This window comes from Tripterygium wilfordii, chromosome 5, assembly GCF_013401445.1.
Source record: "Tripterygium wilfordii isolate XIE 37 chromosome 5, ASM1340144v1, whole genome shotgun sequence".
NCBI lineage: Eukaryota > Viridiplantae > Streptophyta > Magnoliopsida > Celastrales > Celastraceae > Tripterygium > Tripterygium wilfordii.
The window spans coordinates 10880586-10897641 of NC_052236.1; the positions used below are offsets into that span (position 1 = coordinate 10880586).

General features: G+C 39.6%; 3 protein-coding genes across 6 annotated transcripts; 2 read left to right on the top strand and 1 right to left on the bottom strand.

Moving 5' to 3' along the window:
• Positions 1-343: 343 nt before the first annotated feature.
• Positions 344-6550, top strand: LOC119998400 (transcription factor E2FA-like). 2 transcript variants are annotated; one of them, XR_005468231.1, is made up of 15 exons: positions 344-692; positions 1738-1924; positions 2155-2208; positions 2325-2410; positions 2490-2578; positions 2685-2739; positions 2993-3045; positions 3134-3184; positions 3275-3323; positions 3502-3567; positions 3661-3734; positions 3907-4138; positions 4886-4952; positions 5036-5350; positions 6143-6550. XR_005468231.1 is itself a non-coding variant. In XM_038845726.1 (14 exons), the coding sequence occupies exons 1-14, from the start codon at positions 486-488 to the stop codon at positions 5167-5169; spliced, it is 1404 nt and encodes a 467-aa protein (XP_038701654.1). In that variant the 5' UTR covers positions 344-485; the 3' UTR covers positions 5170-5670. The 2 variants fall into 2 exon arrangements, 1 of the variants encoding a protein (XP_038701654.1); XM_038845726.1 differs by lacking the exon at positions 6143-6550 and having other exon boundaries at positions 5036-5670.
• Positions 6551-7280: 730 nt separating this feature from the next.
• Positions 7281-13571, top strand: LOC119998202. Its single transcript, XM_038845462.1, has 2 exons — positions 7281-7852; positions 13391-13571. Exons 1-2 carry the CDS (start codon positions 7386-7388, stop codon positions 13413-13415), a joined length of 492 nt encoding a protein of 163 aa, XP_038701390.1. The 5' UTR covers positions 7281-7385; the 3' UTR covers positions 13416-13571.
• On the bottom strand, positions 13544-16747 carry LOC119998201 (putative HVA22-like protein g). 3 transcript variants are annotated; one of them, XM_038845461.1, is made up of 7 exons: positions 16651-16747; positions 16468-16536; positions 16233-16331; positions 14882-14938; positions 14560-14623; positions 14254-14466; positions 13544-13796 (listed from the first exon to the last, which is right to left on the bottom strand). In XM_038845461.1, the coding sequence occupies exons 2-7, from the start codon at positions 16497-16499 to the stop codon at positions 13719-13721; spliced, it is 543 nt and encodes a 180-aa protein (XP_038701389.1). In that variant the 5' UTR covers positions 16500-16536; positions 16651-16747; the 3' UTR covers positions 13544-13718. The 3 variants fall into 3 exon arrangements, with proteins under 3 accessions (XP_038701389.1, XP_038701387.1, XP_038701388.1); XM_038845459.1 differs by having other exon boundaries at positions 13544-13799; positions 16651-16741; XM_038845460.1 differs by having other exon boundaries at positions 13544-13799; positions 16468-16508; positions 16651-16705.
• Positions 16748-17056: the final 309 nt, after the last annotated feature.

Consider the following 17056-nt stretch of genomic DNA (forward strand, 5'->3'; position numbering starts at 1 on the left):
TCAAAACTCACACTTTTTCCTATGCAAGAACAAATCATCTATGTCCTGATCTCTAATTCGACCACCTGATACGTCGACAAAATCCAACGACAAAATCCAACAGCGGATGAGCCGGTCCGATTTTCCATGTTATCATAAATATTACGCGATAAAAAAGTTTAAATAGAGAATAATGAGGTTTCGTCATTATGATCACAGAATTGGACAAGTGTACAGGGCCAAAGAGGGTAAAAAGAGAAAATATAGATCTAATTCTGTAATTACACAAAATTGGTTCCCTCCACATCTATCTGAAACAAAATTCCCTCCTTCCCTCGTTTGCTGCTCTAACCCCCCGGCCCCCACCACTTTCCCTCTAGCCCCCCTCTATCTCTCTCTAAACTCCACCTTTGCTGACTTGCAGCTCTTCCTTTCGCTCTATAACCGCCAGATCCCACTCTGCTTTCCTCAACCCGCTCCGATACCAAACGATTGATTCGCCGCCAATGTCTGGCGGCGCTCAAACCTCCTCTCGCTCGGCACCTCCGCCGCCTCAGTCAGGCCCGATCCACCAGCCTATGAGGCGCCATCTGGCGTTCATGCCTATGAAGCCGCCTTTTGCTGTTCCCGATGATTATCACCACTTCTCCTCTGGGAGCGTTGCTCGCCGACTAGCCGATCAGGAACCTGAAACCATTGTAGTGAGATCTCCTGTGAGTTTTATGTTTCGTTTGTTGATTTTAGTTAATCTTCGTTTTTTAATCTTTGATTTTGGTTTTATTTGTTTTCCTGTTTGGTGAATGGCTTGATTATTTGTTGCGTTTAGGATAGTTGTTGGGGTTTTTATTGGAAGGATTCAGGATTCGATGACCGGATGGTTTTTTCACGACTACTTATCTGGTCTTTTTGCTCCCTGTACTCTTTTACGACTGTTGTAAGAAATTTATTATGCTTTAAGTTATCTGCGATTAAATGTTTCAGCGTTCAATAATTTTGTCCTTTAATGAACTTATCATGTCATGTAGGTATTTAAGATTACTTGTAGATTGACTCTAAGTTAGTGGCGCATTTATCTTGGTGCGGAATCTGTTTTGGGATTACTTGTTCACTTTAGATTAAGTATTTTGATTTTACAGTTTTCACGTATCTTTCGTGTGCTCTTTATCATGAAATTAAGTGATGACTTTATGGTGGCTGAGGGTCATTGATCTTCTTCATGGTGCTTAATTTTTCTTGAGTTCGAATAATTTAGCTTGGCAGCTAGGTTGCCTGGCCCGTTTGGTGTTATGTAGAATAGCATTCACTTTGAAGTGCTATTGTGTAAGCTTCCCAGCCATTCTAAATTTCTAATATTTAGTGCCTTTCATATTTGCTAGATTCTTGATATATAATTTACGGCATATGAACCTCTATTAGAGTACTTGTATTTATTTTTCTGAAGTGCTATCTAGCTTTACCTGGAACCCTATCAAGTCTATTTTCTGCACGGCAAGATACTGCTGTGTAATACTGACCATAGGGAGAAAGCCTGTCTGTTGATCAGTGTGCTGCAATCTTTCCACTGCACTTGTGGGTTGTGGTTTGGAATGCAGCTATGAGAGGTGGTAGAGTTAATCTGCAAGAATCCCACACATCTGTTACCCCAGCTAATAACCAAACATTAACAATGTGGCCTGAAACTCCCTCATATTATTGCATTATGAAGGATCCTAGGTGATAGTAAAAGAGTTAATATGCAATCCTACTGGTGTTTCTCAGCAATTAAAGCGGAAGAGTGGAGCTGAAAACAATGAAGTTGAGTCTAATGGGTGGGCTAGCAGTCCTGGTTACACCAGTCTATCTAATAGTCCATTCCAAACACCCATGTCTGCTAAAGTTGGAAGGGCATATAATCGTTCAAAGGCTTCCAAGGGCAATAGATCTGGGCCCGAGACCCCAAATGTTGGTGAGGATTTTATATTTATTATTTGTGCTGTCGTATGATTTGCTAACTCTATCATCTTATGCCTTTCAAGAAGATCACGGCATTGTGGATAAATTGTGATGGAAAATATAGAACTAAATATATTTTACCACAACATGAATGGGTTTGCATGGTGTAGGATCTTTACTTTACTCAAAATCGAAAACTCCCGAGAACGACAATCCTTACAAAAAATGCTTTTCAACTTGCAGGTTCACCCTCAACTCTTACTCCAGGTGGCAGCTGCCGCTATGACAGTTCCTTAGGTACTTATTTGAGAGTTTGATTCTAGGAAAAATATATAATTGATTTGGCTGCTTCCTAAGGAGCTCTTGAAACTCTTGTTTACATAGATTGAAAATAACATGTCAGAAATTTTCAGGTCTGTTGACAAAAAGATTCATTAATTTGATTAAGCATGCTGAAGATGGTGTTCTTGACCTCAACAAGGCCGTAGAGACTTTGGAGGTGAAGCTATTGTTAATTAAAAGTATTTGACTATTGAATCCTATATATGACACTGATTGAATGTGTTTAATTAAAACAGGTCCAGAAGAGGCGCATATATGACATAACAAATGTCTTGGAAGGAATTGGTCTCATAGAAAAGAAGCTCAAGAATAGAATACATTGGAAGTAATTTTCCATAATAAACCGAGCTTTCAGAATTTGAAATATTTTACTTCTATATTTTTCATATTATGCGTGCACTTATGTGAGGATTGGTTGAATGATTGAGCAGGGGAATTGATGCTTCAGGTACTGGGAAGTTGGACGGTGATATCTCAATATTACAGGTTTGTAGTCATCATTTCTTTTTGTATTATGCTTTTGTACTATCATGTTTACAATGTTTCTGTATTTCTCTATCTCAATTTGTTATTTCACAGAATGCCAAACATTGCTGCATAACCCCCACCTCTCTGCTGCAGTGCTGCCCATAATCATCATCAAATAATGAAACAAAAAGTGGCGGACCAGAAAGGAACTGGCACACTAGTATGGCTTTTATTGAGAAATAAGATTTATCTTGTGGTTGTTTTCCTGCAGGCAGAAACTGCAAAACTTTCTGCGGAAGAGCACAGATTAGATGATCAAATAAGGTTAAGTAGTTTGTTCGCTTAGTAGAGCAATTGCTGTTGGCTTCTTTAATCTGTTACATGTTGCTGATATTTTCCAAACTGTTTACAGAGATATGCATGAAAGATTGAGAGATTTGAGTGAAAATGATAACAAGCAAAAGTAAATCTTCCTCCCCATGCCTAGTTCCTTGTTATTTACCCATGTTGTTTATGCAAATAGAGCAGTTGATTCATCTTTAAATAACATCAGGTGGCTTTTTGTGACTGAAGAAGACATAAAAAATATACCCTGTTTTCAGGTCAGTATATTCGGTTCTTGCACCAAGTCCAAAGTTTTTCATGACAATATATTCTGTGCTCCAACTTGCAATTTATTGAGTTCTGCTGGCTCGAATGGTATTTTCCCTCTTCTGAAACTGGTCTCAATGATTTTTTACCTTTATTTGATGAAAACTTACTTAGCATTATATGTGGCAGAATGAAACCCTCATCGCAGTTAAAGCTCCTCATGGTACCACTCTGGAAGTCCCTGATCCTGATGAAGTAAGTTTTAGCATAACATTACGAGAAGAAATGCATTTGTCCTAGACACTTTAGTTTTTAATGTTTGGGTGGAACCATTCCTCTATGTGCCAGGATGACTATCCACAGAGGAGGTACAGGATAGTCCTTAGAAGTACAATGGGTCCCATTGATGTCTACCTTGTCAGGTATATCTCCCTGTCATATGGAACTAATTTTGCACAATCATGACTCATCCTAAAATAATATTTTACTTGCTCTCTTATTGAGTTGGATGGTAAGAAATTTGAGACATTTGCTTGTTTTGATTTTCTTTTCTTATCTTTGTTTCTTTCTTCAACTTTTCACCTATCTTTGTAGTCAATTTGAGGAGAAGTTTGAAGAGATGAATCATGTAGAGCCTCCCATGAGCCTCCCCCTTGCTTCCAGTTCAGGGTCTAATGAAAACCAAACAACAGAGATGGTCACGGTTGATAACATCCAACAGGAACTTGGACCCTATGTGCCAGAAACTCAAACCACGGGCTGTGATCTTAATGCTTCTGAGGAATTTGTTGGTAGAATGATGAAGATTGTTCCTTCTGATGTTGATGTAAGTGTGGCCATGTTCAGTTCTTATTCCCATAGCTAAGGTCGTATGAAGTATGGTTTTATAACAGGGATTGAGTTCCCCATGTGAACAATTTTGGCCCAAAAACTTTACTAATACTGGTATGATAAATATGTGAAACACCTTTTTTATGGCTTGAAACATAGGTTCCAAGCCTGTGGTCCACCATCCAGTAATTATTTGCTAGTTTAGAAGCCAAGGAGAAGGATAGGGGTTGCACTATTAGATAAGTGATAGTTATATATTCTGCCTTACTAGGATTTTGCGCTTTGTCACTGCAGCCTGCAAAAGGTTCCTTTGGGTTAAGCCATGACGAGTCCAAACTGCATGATAAGTTTTTCTGCTGTAAGCCTGTATGTTGGAGTACATGTGATCATTCTCAGATCTTAAAGTGGCAGTAGCCTGGCTCCTCTAGGTTTCCCTTTCATGACAACCATGTCTCATACAATTTGATTTAGGCCTCTACTATTTTTGGAAAATAATATTTTCAGTGACAATCAAAATGCAGTTATCTGTTCGCATCTATTATTTTCATGTACTTGGGCAATGTTTATTTAAAGATTGTCCCTACTACGAGTTATATTCATAGTGAGCTAGTAGAATAAAAAGAGCTCGCTTTGTTCTTAGGTTGTATTCAACATTACTTCAACTGTTATGCATTCAAAAATTAGAAATCCGCGTTTGATTGGTATTTTTCTGAATGTCACGTTTCTTTTTTTACTGTTGCAGACAGATGCAGACTACTGGCTTCTTTCAGATGCAGGAGTTAGCATTACAGATATCTGGAGGACAGATTGTATCCTTTCTTCAAACTCCTGTCCCTTATAATGTCCTACTTCTAATACGCTGTTAAAATGTTGTCCTTAACATGTGCCTTAGCGAATGTTGAATGGAATGGGGTAAATATGCTACCTTCTGAGTTTGAACTTCCTGATATCAGTATCCCAATGCCGCCACAAAATGCACCTTCTGGGATTAACAGGGTGCCATCTACTGCTGTTAACCACAATTAGAGGTGAAGGTTGATTAGCCTAATGAGCGAGCTCAGAATACTGATATATACGCATCAACAACCTTCGATGTCCAATCTTCAAGGCTTAAACATGCAAACCAGGTATCTGAATGCAGACTGCTGAAACACTTGGAGGAAGTCAATAGACAATAACTGGAGCGTTATTGATATCGGTTAAAAAGGTAACATTCTTTTGATCGTGAAAGTTTACTTACAAATGATAAGTTACAGAAGCACACACAGATTTAGTTTAAATGCGTTGTTGTCATTTGTCACATTCATATCTGCATGGCAGAAGAGTTTTCATTTAAAGCTTACCGGCAATGATCTTTGTAAAGTCGAGCGCATTAAACATTGTTAATAATGTTGTATCAGATGATCCAGGGCCAGTTGAATTTCATTTACAATAATTTCCTCTCTTTTTTTTTGTTGTAATTTTAAAGATTTTTTCAGTCTTGGGATGCATTGGCATTGTTATTTAATTGTTCATACAATTTCCTCACACTGAATCCGTTGCCCTAGCTGAAAGAGAAGTTACACAAAACCTGTCCCTGAATCTAGATTAGTTTTATTAATCGTAGGTTTTGTTTTAGATTCTATGTTTTTTTATCTTACAATTTAATATTTGGAAGTAGAACCTTATAGTATATTTACACAAAACTACTCCAACACAAGCCTCCTGAGTTGCCAGGAGGAAATGACATGTCTCATCGGTCTTGGTATCTCATATGAACTTATGAGGTGGTATATCAGGATTCAGGACTACTGAGCATTTTATTGTGATTTAACGGTAATGTACTATTTGGACTCGAGATCAGGATCTTGTAACGTTAGCTTTGTCTACTTTAAGTTGGGTTAAGGGCTCTGCAGTTTTAATCACAAATATCCCGTTTGTTTATTGGTTGTGTGAATCCCACAATTTTTTGAATTTAATAAATAAACTGTAATGATCATTATAGTGACTTCTACTACAGAGGCTCTCATCCGTATTAGGTTCTCCGTTGATTTTTACATGCCCAATCTCAGTCAAGGTGAAACAAAGGAGGAACTCCAATTTCATGGAATGCAATGACATTAGTGGAAGCCATTACGTGGAAAAGCGTTCCTTAGACTCGGAAACTTTTTGAAAGGCAAAGGAGCGTGAGAGGAGAACGCACAAGACATGTGGAATAAAATATTTATATATATATAAAGGCCACTTTTTTTTATTTTAATAAAGGCGATGTTTTGAAAACAATTAATTAAGTGGCTGATGGGTCTGTTTGCCATTCTTAAGGGCAAATACAATGGTAAAGTATTATTGGGTCAACAAAGATGTATTTTGTTGTTGTGATTGTATTGTAAAATATATTTTGTTTATGTGGCTATATTGAGATAAGTGTTTTGCTGATGTGGATGTATTGATATTTGATGTTGTTGGCCTCCATGTTGGGTGGGAAGAGAAATTGTATAAAAATGTGTGTTTTGTTGATGTGGTTGTATTGGAATATGTGTTTTGCTGATGTGGTTATATTAAAATACGTGTTTGACTTGATTTTTTGTGTAATAGAGATGAGATCGGACCAATATTTTTATTGGCCCAACACATAACAAACCATTGCATTTGCCCTCAAACGAGCGACATGGGCCACCCTTTTCTGCTTATCTGGTTCCAGTTTATTTGTCTTTTACTATGCATTAGCACCATTACAAGCCAATCAAATCCAACCTATATAAATTAACGGGACATGAATAGAAAAGTATGCCTAATGAAAAAATTTTGTTGTCCCAATCCAATTTTATTTGGTACAACATGAAGGGAAGAGAAGATTGATGTCCTCACATGAGACCACATTTGTACCACAACTCACAATTATATTAAAAATTAATAATATTGGGTCCCAATATATTTTACATTAAAAATCAAGTTAACAAATTTATATCATTGTATCAATATATTATATCGGTATAATCACGTTATCAAAATACATGTCCCAATATATTTTGTTATCTCTAACCAAATTTTATCATTGTGGTGACGCAATAATTGTCGTATAAATTTCCGAAGGTTCTAGATTCTTGCAGACGACGCGTAAATAATTAAATATGGGCACTGACCGCTAGAGCCTAGAGCCGGACCAGCGCGAGCGATAGCGACAACATACGCCAATAATTGCACTCACAGAGAAGAAAAGACAGAAAACGCATAAGCTCTTTAAGGTGTGAGCATCGGTCACTATGGAAGAACTAGAGCCGCAACCACCGTCAACTCTCCGCCGTCGCCACTCAATCTCAACTTCTGTAGTAATCCCCAACAAGCTCTCCCTCCACATCTCCAGACTCCCCAACGGCTCCACCACACCTGCACCCCTCGACGTTGAGCTCGTCTCCCTCAACTCCTCCCTCTCCTACACCTCCCTTAAAGACCTCCTCCCCTCCAACTCTGCCGCAATCAACTCCCCCACCGCCACTGCCGCGGCCTCCTCCCTCTACGAAATCTCCATCCGGAACCGCCTCGTCAAGTATGCGGCATGGGCATACCTCCAGCCCATGTCCTCTTCCCCCAATTCCTCAGCCTCTCATTTCCTCTGCTGCCCCTGGCTCCAGTTCTCCACGTCGTCTAACCTCGTCGCCGACTTCTTCAAATTCATCAATAGCCAAGTCATTCCGGGAATCTGCCGGGCTTTCGATGGCATCGTCCGGCCCATCTGATGAACACCCAAGTAGAGCAATGAAAAGGGCTTACAACCGGGCTCGAAGACTCAAACTCAAAGGGGCACAAACAGCTGGACCAAGCCATGCCAGCAGTGTAGATCAACCAGATCAAATTAATGACGCAAATAATGGAGTTGATGAAGCTGATGGATTCACCTTGGTAGGAGATCGCGCTATGATGGATCAGTTGACGAAAGGAGCAAATTGAGGAGTATTGCATGGAGTAATTAATAGCCTATCATTATATTGGAGACTTTTTGATGATAGAGTCTATTACGTTGATTAAGTGCTTGATGTTAGGAAACCAATAAATGGCCATTCATGGCTATCATTTAGGAGAGTATTATTAGGAGTTGCCTTTTATTGATGAATCAAGAGGGCTATTTAAGTCCCTCATTGTACGAGTCTATCGGGAGGAATGAATCAAATACAAAACGAGATTTCTATCTCAAACACTTTAGTCTTCAAGTTAGCTTTTGCAGTCATATTGGGTCAGGAATTCATCATTGGTGCTCTCGTTGAGAGGTGTAAATCGACGGTTGAATTTCCTGTTCTTTAAATGGCAGCACAAAGGGAAAGGCTTGAAGCACTAGAAACAAGCATACAGTCCATTAATATGGACATCCAGTCCATCAACCAAGACATCCAACAGAGGTTCGCCCACTTGGAATCCTTGTTGCTGGAAAAGAAGAAGAAAACTAAGAAAGGCAAGGGCAGAGTTCTCTCCAGCAGCAGCTCACCTTCATCCTCAACAGAAAAAGACTCAAGCTCGAACGATGATTCATCCGACGAAGCTGCTTCTGAGGAAGAGGTTACAAACCAGCGAGAGGGACGAGGAAAGGAGATGCATAAACAGAGAATGAATTTCCCAACCTTTAATGGGGATGACCCAGTTTCATGGCTTAGCAGGGCTAAGCAGTTCTTCGAATTTCAAAATATGAAGCAGTCGGAAAGAGTGAGTTATGCGGCTTTTTTCTTAGAAGGGGAAGCAAATCTTTGGTGGCAGTGGATTGTTCGCACTTACAAGAAGAAAAGGCGCTCAATAGGGTGGAGAGACTTTGAAAAAGAGCTGGTAGCCAGGTTTGGTTCCACTGGATTCGTGGACCATAATGAAGCTCTGTCGAGAGTTAAACAAACTGGGGATCTCAGAGATTACCTCAAGGAGTTTGAGAGGCGTTCCACTATGGTGCATGGGTGGCCAGAAAAAGCATTAATAGGGACGTTCATTGGTGGTCTTAAATCGGAACTCGCTCGTGAAGTAAAAGTCTACAGACCGCATAGTGTCCGCAAGGCTATCGAATACGCGCGTTTGGAGAATGAACACTTAATGGAAGTGAAGCGTGGGTGGAGAGAAGAACCACGTAAATCAACCCCCATCAACTCCAACTGGAAAACTGGACCAACATCATCAACAACCCCCAAACCTCTACCCGCTGGTGTTAGGAGACTAACATGGGATGAAATGCAAAAGAAGAGGGAGAAAGGCATGTGCTTCAATTGTGATGAAAAGTTTGGACCAGGCCATCGTTGCAAAATGGCTCAAGCTTTCGTCATTGAACCCGTGGAAGAAGAAGACTGTGATTCTGATCGTGATGAGGAGACAACCAACGGTGGGCAAGAGAGCGGTTCAGAAAACCCACAAATATCTGTGCATGCCTTGGCTGGAGTTACGGGACCAAGGACTATGAGAATCCAAGCATGGATACTCGACAAGCCTGTGACTGTATTGATTGACAATGGATCTTCCCATAACTTTATCAATTGCCGGATTGTGAAATCCCTGAAGTTTGGGGTTGAACCAATTGATCCATTCGAAGTTCGTGTGGCCAATGGTGAAAGGCTAGAATGCAAAGAAATCTGTAAGCAAGCTGGGTTACGAATGCAAGGTGTCCACATGAAGACAGATTTGTTCGTATTACCGTTGGTGGGATTGGACGTGGTACTAGGCATACAATGGTTAGAGAAGCTCGGGAGAGTGGTGTCTGATTACAAGAATATGACAATGGAATTCTTGTGGGGAGATGCTTGGGTAAAGCTATCTGGAAACCCAAATAATTCTATGAAGGTAATAGAAGCTTCATCTTTGGAACGTCTTTGGCGCACGGGAGGTCAATGCTTTTCTATCCAGGAAACTCCACTTCAGGTCCACCAATCTCCAGATGCACTTATCCCCGAAGAGATACAAGAACTTTTATCCAAATACTCAATCGTAATGGAGGAGCCAAAATCAATTCCACCACAACGAGATTATGATCACCGGATACCTTTGAAAGATGAGTCCAAAGCAATCAATGTGGCACCTTATCGCTATGCTCATTTCCAAAAAGACGAGATCGAGAAGCAAGTAGGCGAGATGTTGAAAGATGGGTTGATCCGTCCGAGCAATAGTCCCTTCTCGTCCCCAGTTCTATTGGTCAAAAAGAAAGACGGATCATGGCGATTTTGCAATGATTACCGTGCGCTTAATGAAGCAACTGTGAAGGATAGATTTCCTATACCCACAATTGACGACATGCTAGATGAATTGGGGGGAGCTCAATACTTCACCAAATTGGACCTAAGGGCCGGATATCACCAGATCCGAGTACACCAAGATGACATTCACAAAACTGCTTTTCGCACTCACAATGGCCATTTTGAATATTTGGTGATGCCCTTTGGACTGTGCAATGCTCCCTCAACTTTTCAGTATGCGATGAACACTATTTTTCATGAATTTCTACGGAAATTTGTACTCGTTTTTTTTGACGATATCCTTATATATTCTGATAGTTGGGCTAACCATGTATCACACCTACGGGTAGTGTTGAAAATATTGGTCTGCCACAGGTTTTTCATCAAACCTTCCAAATGTTCCTTCGCACAAGCCGAGTTGGAGTATTTGGGGCACATTGTTTCTCGGGAAGGTGTCAAGGTGGACCAACGCAAGATAGAAGCTATGAAATCTTGGCCATTACCAAAAAATATTGCAGGCCTTCGTGGGTTCCTCGGTTTGACAGGCTATTACCGGAAGTTTGTGAAGCACTATGGTTTGATTGCAAAACCACTCACCGACATGCTGAAAAAGGGAGGATTTCATTGGTCTACATCGGCATTGGAGGCTTTTGACCAATTGAAGGATGCCATGACTCACACTCCCGTGCTTGCCATGCCAAACTTTGATGAAGAATTTGAAGTGCACACGGATGCGTGTGACGTTGGAATTGGAGCAGTGCTAGCTCAAAGTGGACGACCCATAGCCTTTCTAAGCAAGGCAATTGGCCCAAAAAAAAAGGGTGGTCCGTCTACGCAAAGGAGATGTTAGCCATTGTTGAAGCTGTGCGGCTTTGGAGGCCTTATTTGTTGGGGAAACGTTTCAAAATATTTACAGACCAACAACCTCTTAAGCACCTGTTGGAACAACGAGTCATTACCCCGGATCAACAAAAATTCGTGGCAAAGTTGTTGGGTTTCGATTTTGAAATTCATTATCAACCAGGGAGAACAAATGTTGTAGCCGATGCATTGTCAAGAAAGGACAACAATTCCTCATTATTAGCCATCACAGGTCCTATTTGGAAGGTCTGGGACGAGTTGAAGCAAAAGGGACGTGATTGTTCATATTATAAGGAGCTTAGGCAAAGGATGCATGATCAACCTAACTCTATGACAAATTTCTCCATCAAAGGGTCACTTATATTATACAAGGGTCGGACCGTGGTGCCCAACGATCCAACTCTCCGTGGTGATATCTTGCATTACTTTCATGACTCACCAATCGGCGGTCACTCCGGATTCTTTCGAACATTGGTCAGGGTGTCTCAAATTTTCTTTTGGCCGGGGCTTAAAAAAGCAGTAAGAGATTATGTGGCCTCATGTGATACTTGTCAAAGGGTCAAGAGTGATTCTAGGAGGCCGGGAGGATTGTTACAACCGTTGCCGATTCCAAAACACGTATGGGAAGACATCACCATGGATTTCATAGAGGGGCTGCCTCAATCCAATGGACATGATGGAATTTTAGTGGTGGTGGATCGTCTCACCAAGTATGCTCACTTTATTGCAATGGTGCATCCTTATACGGCTAAGTCTATTGCTCATCTTTTTATTGACAATATTGTCAAATTACATGGTATCCCTCGCTCTATAGTTACCGATAGAGATCGGATATTTACTAGCAACTTTTGGAATGAATTTTTCAAGCTCCAAGGGTCAAAGTTGTCAATGAGTTCGGCCTACCATCCGCAAACTGATGGACAAACGGAAGTTACCAACCGATCGCTTGAACAATATTTACGGGCATTTGTTCATCAAAATCCCAAGCGATGGGAGGACTTTCTTAGTTGGGCGGAGTATTGGTACAATACCACCTTTCACGCTTCAACTAAGAGGACACCGTTTGAGTATTTATATGGAAGACCCCCACCAACCCTCATTAGTTATCAATCAGGAGGTTCTCTAAATGATGAAGTGGACAAGGAGTTAGTTGACCGAGATGAGCTACTCAGGGAACTCAAAGCCAATTTGGAAAGGGCCAATAATCGCATGAAGATGTATTATGATAGAGGCCACCGTGAAGTGGAATTTGAACCTGGCGAATTTGTTTACTTACGGATACAACCACACCGCCAGAAATCGTTGTCTCGCAAAGCTTTATTCAAGCTCAGTAGCCGTTACTATGGGCCATACAAGATCCTTCAACGTATTGGGCCGGTGGCGTATAAATTAGATCTTCCAAGTGAGGCTCACATACATCCTGTTTTTCACGTGTCCCAGTTGAAACGTCGGGTAGGAGAACCGAGTTTAATAACGGAAAAATTACCTCCTATGGATACTAATGGTGATCTCATATTGCAACCACTGAAGGCTCATGAGTACAGGAAGATAAAAAGGGGGAGTCGGTATCGTTGGGAGGTACTCATCCAATGGAAAGCATTGCCAATGGAAGAGGCCACTTGGGAAGACCTTGAGCTACTTAGACTACAGTTTCCAGACTTAGTCCTTGAGGACAAGGACTCTCTTCAAGGGGGAGGGAATGATGAACACCCAAGTAGAGCAATGAAAAGGGCTTACAACCGGGCTCGAAGACTCAAACTCAAAGGGGCACAAACAGCTGGACCAAGCCATGCCAGCAGTGTAGATCAACCAGATCAAATTAATGACGCAAATAATGGAGTTGATGAAGCTGATGGATTCACCTTGGTAGGAGATCGCGCTATGATGGATCAGTTGACGAAAGGAGCAAATTGAGGAGTATTGCATGGAGTAATTAATAGCCTATCATTATATTGGAGACTTTTTGATGATAGAGTCTATTACGTTGATTAAGTGCTTGATGTTAGGAAACCAATAAATGGCCATTCATGGCTATCATTTAGGAGAGTATTATTAGGAGTTGCCTTTTATTGATGAATCAAGAGGGCTATTTAAGTCCCTCATTGTACGAGTCTATCGGGAGGAATGAATCAAATACAAAACGAGATTTCTATCTCAAACACTTTAGTCTTCAAGTTAGCTTTTGCAGTCATATTGGGTCAGGAATTCATCACCATCTCAGTCCGCCACAACAGATAACAGTCTATACTGACCTAATCATGTTTCAATGTGGTTTCTTTCCTTTTTATTTTCATCCTTGATTTCTATATACCAATAAGGGATGAACATAGAATCATGATCATGATGTTACAAGGAGAAGAAAGCAATGAAATGAATTTAATTCTTGTTTTCCTTTGTTGGGTTGTTCTTGTAGTTTTTATACAAATGTTGTTTTACAATTTATCAAAGCCGCTAAAATGGTCTGAAGCGCCAGAGCCGGTGCCTGAGCTCCTTCTTCTTGCTTGAATGTTTGCTTGATCCATCTGGAGAAGTGCTACCTGGTCACTTCTTCTTCTTGCTTGAATGTTTGCTTGAGTTGTCTGGAGACAGCAACGGCGCACTTGGACAGTGCTGGTCAGCCTTCTGCAATGTCAGGGATGTGTTGAGAACTTGTAAGTTTATCATTAGAAATCAAACCACAAGAGACTCGGATTATGAACTTGTAAGTTTATCGAAGGCAAATTTGTTAGATGCCTAGGTGGTGCCTGATGGGACTAGAACACAGCTCTGGAGTTTGGGTCTAGTTCTCGTTGTTGGAGAGATGCTTGAGTTTTCCTTATAAACCACATCGTTTGGTGCTCTCCAAAAAGCGACCTGGAATTACAGGTCTGACATCCAAACACAACACAAGCAGCCATTGTTCACATGGCTCCACATATTATGCGGCCACTGATTGAAGAGTGTCAGCAACAGACCAGGATTCCTTGTTCAGTGTGGGGAAGTCGTTGCTTGCTTGTTTGGTTTGAGTTTGTGTTGATTAATTGAGAAGCAAAATTCATGTAATGAGAGAAGAAATAAGAGAGGGTGGAAAGCTCACCTCACTGCCAATAATGCCGGACTTCCCTGATTGATTTCCCAAAAACTGAAGCATTTCGAAGAATTTTGTCTGACCCAAATCTGTGTAGTTATTCCAGTAATAGATAGCAAAGTCCCATGCTCTTGCCCTCAAGTTCTGCAACTTCCTTTCAAGGTCTGGTTCATTATTTGTGATGTAAGGCCGCAACAACTTATCATAGACAAAGCCAGTCCCCTGAGTTACAGTAAAGTTTTATTCACAGTATCAAGATAAGAGAGACAGTATGACACACAAATGATGCTTTCTTACTATACTCTGTTTTTTTACCTTGAATTTTGGATACCATAAGTATATGAAGAATGCCAGTTTCATCTCCCCATACATGGGCAACCTTGAAAGTGAGCCAAGTATGTATCAGTAACACATTCTATATTTAATCAAATATATGAGAATCATTGAATGTAATGTATTTGAGGAGTGAATAAATGTTAAGAATTCCAATGTTTTTTTGTCATTGTCCTAACTATCTAAAATGCTGAGATTGACGCATATGATCCATGTGAAACCGTACGCATCTATCCCAGCATTTGTATAGTTGGGACAAAAAATATTGAGATCCGTAAAACTACTGTTTGAGGAGTTTGCGTACCATGAGATAAATGTATCCCCTATCCTCTCACAGATTGTAAGAACTGCTACAATGGTCCTGTAATATTCAAACGATTGGGCACAAGGGCTCATCAGTTATGTTAAAATGTGAACTAATCATCAGCACATGTGGGATAGAATTTCAATGATAAAAATGAGTCAGTTACTAGTTGTTGCACTTGCTCCATATGTTGAAATTCTCAGTCCAAATACACCAACAATAATCTTTTTTCGGCTTACCTTTTCCCTATGCATACATTGAGCCAACAAGACTTTTTTCTTCATGGGCCATCTAATATCACTTAAGCCCAGAAAACGCGTTGTTAATGTGAGAGGGGTGTCCATTCGATTTTTAACCATAACCGAAATGTCCGAATCGATTTGTTATAATATTTTAGAATCCATAACCGAACCTTATATGTTCGGATAACCAAACTGAAATAACTATATTTTTCGAATCGGATTGAATCGGTTTTCGGTTTTTGAAGAAATGGAAAAGTATGAATAAATCTCAAATAGAGTAATAAAATAACCCATAATCGACTCCAACTCCATCTAACAAAGTTTGATAAAAATTCATAATAATGATAATAAATATATTATCTCATCACAATTAAAGAAAAATAAATTTACAAGACCGAGAGAAATAATATGATCAAGAAAAAAAAAACATACGTGAAGATGTCTCCCCACTTTCGCTTTAGCAATAATCAATATTAATTTATATGAATTTTAAAATGATAAAGCCATCATGAGTTTCAACTAATCAATCTTAATTTATAATTTGTGTAATGATTATGTTAATTGGTATTTAAGTTTATAATTTGTTATGAAGATATAATCAAAATTTTAATCCCACGTAACTTATATGAATATATATATATATATATCATGTTTGGATATTTATATAATATATATTAATATTTTTCGGTTTTAACCGTAATCGTAACCAAAAAAATATCCGAAATTTTACTAAAATCATAACCATATCTGAAACCGTAACCGGTAAAACCGAACCGAAAATCGAATAACCACGATTACGGATCAGTTCTCGGCTTACGGATCGATTGTGGACACTCCTATGAGAGGGTATGTGCTTTGTTTATAAGTCACTCGGCAGAAAACGGATTGTTAATGTGAGAGAGTATGAACTTTGCTTATAAGTCACTCGACTAGGTTATATCAAATTGATGTGGGAATATAGTCTTGACACCATATCAACAGTAAAATATGATGCTCACGGATAAAATTGTATAATATTTGATAAACTATTCTGAATTTCCAAGGAAACATAAACAAATCCATAATCAATTGAAGTGAAAGAGCAAATTATTGGAAGAAAAGCCTCGTACCAATATTGACACCAGAATCTGAGTTCTTCCACAGACACCCTATTGAGCTCTGTCGCCTTGAAGCACTCGAATGCCGGATATCCATATCCAAGAAGCAATCTGTCATTCAAAAAACCAGAAACAGAAGGAAGGAGAAGAAGAAGCCGTCAAAGTCGAGAAAAAGAAAAAAGGAAGAAAAGGAAAAGATGATGAATAATAAACATTTAGAACATAAAAGCATAAGTGATAAGCATACATAAGAGTTCTGGTGATGAAGTCTCCCAACATCTTTAATCCCTATTTATCCACACCAGTCAGAAAAATTCTGTAATAAACACAAGATTTCAATTCATTCAATCACTCCATTCTTTATAAAGATTTCAAAAGGTAAATCCAAAATCAAGATATGAACAAAACATGGGAAATCGTTCTGTCGAACCTGTTTGTCGACCAGAGAAAACTTGAGATCAGGGGACGACAGAAAACAATGCCAAATTGCAGTTTATGAATGAAGGAATGCCAAATTGCCAATAGTTTAATCTTGGGCTATATATATATATATATATATATGTAAATGTATCTTAGCAGGCAAGACAGAGAAGAAAAATAAAAAGAAATATAAGTTGACGCTGCCAATGATAAACATTTCTCTTCATTGACCGGGAAAAATTCTCTTCATTTTCCTTGAAAATTTCAAAGGGGTTGAAGGGCATAATGGACAATTAACATTTCCTTGACTCATTCTGTCCAGGCCAAACCAAACCAAAAAGAAAGACTTTGATGATCATTGATGGCTGCTTGACGCATGGTGATTATCATATATAAGTCTATACTCATGCCATCAA